Here is a 5000-nt window from a genome sequence, read left to right on the forward strand (position 1 = left end):
TATGGAAGAGGTGTGGCTGGCATGGTGGGACTGAGGCAGCAGGGTATGTGTGGCAGGGGTCGTAGTGCCTAGGATGGTGTGGTGTGCCAGGGGTGGTGTGGCGTGTCAGTGGTGTGGCAGCGAGGGGGGGTAGCTGACAGGGGTGAAGGGTGGTGTGACAGGGGTGGCATGGGGTGCCTGGCAGGGGGTGTGCCTAGCAGGGGTGTGCCTGGCAGGGGGGGGTGCCTGGCGGGGGGGTCAGTACCTGGGATCGCAGCGGGGGGGTGGTCAGGCCCAGGCCGTCCAGGATCTTCTGCTTGATCACCTCCAGGTCCTCGGCGGACCACTCCACGTCTGTGTCGTCGTCGTCGTCATCAACGTCGTCGGTGTCCTCGTCGTCGTCCTCGTCGGGGCGGTGGTCGGGCGCCTCCTGGTGGGGGTGGAGGGGCCCGTGGGGGTGAGGGGGTGCTGGGGGGCGCTGCTCCCTGCCCCCGGCCAGCAGCAGGTCCTCGGCCGCGGCCTCGTCCAGCAGAGCCGCCTCGCCGCCCTCGCCGGGCCGCCGCGGGCCGTGCCGCAGCTCCGGCAGGGCGTGCGGCCCCATGCTGGCCGCCGCCCGCGCCCACGCCCTCCTTGGCAGGGCGGCCAGCTGCAGCAGCAGCAGCACTGCGCCTACCACAGCCACACTGATCACTCTCATGTTGTGTTGACGCCTTGTGTTGTGTTGTGTTGCGGGCACGAGCACTGTCACGTGTTGTCTCCTGCACTGCGCCCCGTGCACGCCGCGCGCTCCTTCATGCCGCACAGCCAACAAACGCCCCACGCCCGCACCCACGCCTTATATACGCCGCTGGCCCCGCCCACTCCGCGCTGATTGGCGCCGCGTCACGCCGGCGCCGCGCGCTGCTCGCCGACCCTCCTGCCGCCCGCCGTCCTCCACCGCCGCCGCCGCCGCTGCCTCATTTCTTCCAGCTACTCATTACCGCGGCCTTCCCGGAAGCTGACCCGTGCCAGGCCTCGAGGCCCTCCGCGCGGCGGCGGGGGCCGCAGCGGCACAGGTGACGGGCAGCGGCCGGGCGGTGCGGGGCAGCGCGAGGCGGCGGGGCGTTGGGCGGCGGCTGCGGGGGTACGCTGGGCTGGGGTGGGGGGTGGGGAGGGTGCAAGGGGGGCGGGGAGAGCAGACAGGCAATTGACCGGCTGACAGACTGACCACCGCGGAGCACTGGTGGCCCGCCGGGCACGGCGGCGCGGCGCGGCACGGCACACACCTGCTCCTCGCCCTGGGCACGCCCCCCCCCCCTCCTCCAGCTGGCCACCCCCCCTGCTGCTGCTGGCCTTCCTCTCCTTCCTGCTCCTCCAGCTCATCTTCCTCACGGCCTCGGCTGGAAGACTTTTTTCGCGCCATTATATTGCGACGGTGCGGAGAAGAGGAGGAGGAGGAGGAGGAGGAAGAGGTGGAGGAGGAGGAGGAGGAGGAGAAGAGGACAGGGAGAAGATCAAGACAGGGAGAAGGATAGGCAAGAGGAGGAGGAGAGGCAGGGAGGCAGGAGGACGGGAGGGGAGGAGGAGGGGTTTTCGAGGTCATCTGACAGAGACATTGAACCTTCGGAAAGAACATTGAACCCTTTATCCCTTGAGCCACGGAGCAGACGGCGGCGGGGAGGGGAGGGGGGGGGGGAGAAGGAGGAGGTAAGAATATACGTGTAAACAATAGTAACAGTAGTAGTAGTAGTAGTAGTAGTAGTAGTAGTAGTAGTAGAAGTAGAAGTAGTGGCGCCCCCCGACTCGTGATAAGGACGACTTTAAGTTTGATTTTGCCCCAGTTCCGGGTTTCCAAGATCTTCCTCCTCCTCCTTCTCTTCTTCTTCCTCCTCGTGATCTTTCTCCTCCTTGTGCTTCCTCCTCCTCCTCCTCCTCCTCTACTTCTTGTCCCTTCCTCTCCTCCTCCTCCAATTACTCCTCCTTCACCTTCTCCTTTTCCAATTTGGTGTTTTTCCTTCAATCCTCTTCCTTTTCCTCTTCTTCTTTTTCTTCTTCTTGTCTTCGTCTTCCTTTTCCTCCTCCTCCTCGATCCTCTTTGCCGTCTTCTTCTTCTTCTTCTTCTTCTTCTTCTTCTTCTTCTTCTTCTTCTTCTTCTTCTTGTCTTCTTTCCGTCATCATCGTCGTCCTCCAATTCCTCTTCCTCCTCCTCCTCCTCCTCGTCACAAGATATCCTTTCCTTCATCTTTCAAGAAACTTTTTACTCTTCGCTTTTTGAGTGTGTGTGTGTGTGTGTGTGTGTGTGTGTGTGTGTGTGTGTGTGTTTATTTGGTGGGGCGGTGTCTCTCTCTCTCTCTCTCTCTCTTCGTCTTCTTTTCTTCTACGTTTTCTAATATTTCCTCTTCTTCCTCTTCCTTCTCTTCCTCTTCTTCCTCTTCCTCCTCCTCCACTTCTTCTTCTTCCTCTTCATGCTTCGTTTTCGCTGTTGTCATATTTCATTCCTCCTCCTCCTCCTCCTCCTCCTCCTCATCGTCCTCCTCCTCCTCCTCCTCCTCCTCCTCCTCCTCCTCCTCCAGACTTTTGGGAGACACTTGGACTCGACTTCAAGGAGGGAAACTAATCGAGCGAGCGAGCGAGAGAGAGAGAGAGAGAGAGAGAGAGAGAGAGAGAGAGAGAGAGAGAGAGAGAGAGAGAGAGAGAGAGAGAGAGAGAGAGAGAGAGAGAGTTATTTTTGTTTACTTTCTTCTTCTTCTTCTTTTTCCTTTCTTCTTTTTTTCCTTTCCTGTCTTCTTATTCTTATTTCGCTTCTTCTTCTTCTTCCAGCTCCTCGTCCTCCTCCTCTTCTTCTTTTTCTTCTTCTTCTTCTTCTTCTTCTTCTTCTTCTTCTTCTTTTTTATGTCTTTGTTTCTTATGTTATGTTTTCCTTTTTCTTCATTCAATTTTTCTCGTCCTCCACTTCCTCCTCCTCCTCCTCCTCCTCCTCCACCTCCTCCACCTCCTCTTTATCTCCACCTGCACATCCTCCAATTTTCCACTTTCGTAACACCTGTTTCTCTGCGTCCCATTCGCTGTCTCTTTTTTTTTTTCTTCCTTTCTTCCTTCCTTCCTTATATTTTCTTCCTTTTTTCTTCTCTCTCTTTTCTCTGTATTTTCTTAATTTCATTTATTTTCTTCCTTTTCTTCGTTCTTGGTGATTTTGTGTTCTTCCTTTTTTCCTTCCTTTCTTCCTTCCTTCCTTATATTTTCTTCCTTTTTTCTTCTCTCTCTTTTCTCTGTATTTTCTTCATTTCAATTATTTTCTTCCTCTTCTTCGTTCTTGGTGATTTTGTGTTCTTCCTTCTTTCCTTCCTTTCTTCCTTCCTTCCTTATATTTTCTTCCTTTTTTCTTCTCTCTCTTTTCTCTGTATTTTCTTCATTTCATTTATTTTCTTCCTCTTCTTCGTTCTTGGTGATTTTGGGGTCTTTCTTTTTTCCTTCCTTTCTTCCTTCCTCTTTCCTTCCTTCCTTTCTTCCTTCATTCTTTCTTCCCCTTTTCTTCTCTTCTTTCCTTCATTTCTTCCTTTATTTATTCCCTCTTCGCTTTCCTCCTTCATATCTTCTTCCTTCTTTTTCTTCTTTTCTTCATTCCCTCTTTCTTTTTTCCTTCCTTCCTTCCTTCTTTATTTCTTTTCTTTTTTCTTATTTAATTTCCTTTGATTTTCTTGATATTTTCCTTCTTCCTTCCTAATATTTTCCTCCTTTCTTCCTTCCTTCCTTCCTTTATATATCACCCACCACCACCATCACCACCACCAGGAAAAAACAGACAAACTAACACACAAACACACGCGCCTACGGGCTAAACCTTTCACAAGCATTCCTCTTCCTCCTCCTCCTCCTCTTCCTCTTCCTCTTCCTCTTCTTCCTCCTCCTCCTCTTCCTCCTCCTCCTGTTGCAACCACACTTTATGCCGGAAAACACAACGTGATCTTCATAAACTCTCCTCCTCCTCCTCCTCCTCCTCCTCTTCCTCTTCCTCTTTCTCTTCTTCCTCCTTTTTTTTATTATTTTTACGGTAATTGTCGTTTAAGCATCTCTTCCTCACTTCCTCCTCTTCTTCTTCTTCTTCTTCTTCTTCTTTGTTTTCTCTTCCTCTTCCTCCTTTCCCCTCCTTTCCTTCTCCTCTATTCACTTTTAACCGCTTCTTCTTCTTCTCCTCCTCCTCTTCCTCCTTCTCTTCTTCTTCTTCCTCTTCCTCCTATTATTTTCTTTTTTTCTTGTTCTTGTTCTACGTTTCCTCTTCTTCTTCTTCTTCTTCTTCTACGTTTCCTTTTCCTCCTCCTCCTCCTCTTCTTCAACTACATTTCCTCCTCCTCCTCCTCTTCTTTTCATTCCTCCTCCTCCTCTTCTTCTTCAACTACATTTCCTCTTCCTCCTCCTCTTCTTTTCATTCCTCCTCCTCCTCTTCTTCTTCTACTACATTTCCTCCTCCTCCTCTTCTTCTTCTTCAACTACATTTCCTCCTCCTCCTCCTCTTCTTTTCATTCCTCCTCCTCCTCCTCCTCCTCCTCTTCCTCTTCCTTACCTGTCTGAACCTAATCCCACCTGCCCCTAACAAGCCGACGGCGGGCCAGGTAAGCTTTTCACATCATTAGTCGTACCCACTCACCTGGCCTCCCCGTGCCCCACTTTTACTTTCCCTGCCTCATTATTTTTACTGTGTCGATTTTATTTGATTTCTTATTTTCATTGATTATTTTTTTTAGGATCATTTTATTTATTTATTTATTTTTTTGCCATTTCCTTGTCTTATAATTTTTACTGCATCGACCTTATTTGATTTATTATTATTTTTTGATTATTTTATTTATCTTTATTTTTTAAGATTATTTTATTTATTTCTGTTTTTTATCATTTTTTTACTTGTGTTTTCATCGTTTTTATTCATTTTTAGTTATTTTTTATTTATTTTTTATTGATTATTTTATTTATCTCTATTTTTTTCGTATTTTCATTTTACTTATTTATATTTTTCATTTTTTTTCATAATTTTTTTACTTGTTTTC

At 49.7% G+C, this 5000-nt stretch overlaps 1 protein-coding gene across 1 annotated transcript in view; it reads right to left on the reverse strand.

Annotated features, from left to right (window-relative positions):
• The window catches only part of LOC126983680 (univin-like), a 61285-nt gene extending 59930 nt beyond the window's left edge, over positions 1 to 1355 (reverse strand). The window contains exon 1 of the mRNA XM_050836709.1: positions 245 to 1355. Within this exon, the coding sequence (XP_050692666.1) occupies positions 245 to 676 (432 nt within the window). The 5' untranslated portion in view covers positions 677 to 1355. The remainder of the gene's footprint in view (positions 1 to 244) is intronic.
• Between the last annotated feature and the right edge of the window lie 3645 nt (positions 1356 to 5000).

Source organism: Eriocheir sinensis, chromosome 54, assembly GCF_024679095.1.
Source record: "Eriocheir sinensis breed Jianghai 21 chromosome 54, ASM2467909v1, whole genome shotgun sequence".
Lineage (NCBI taxonomy): Eukaryota > Metazoa > Arthropoda > Malacostraca > Decapoda > Varunidae > Eriocheir > Eriocheir sinensis.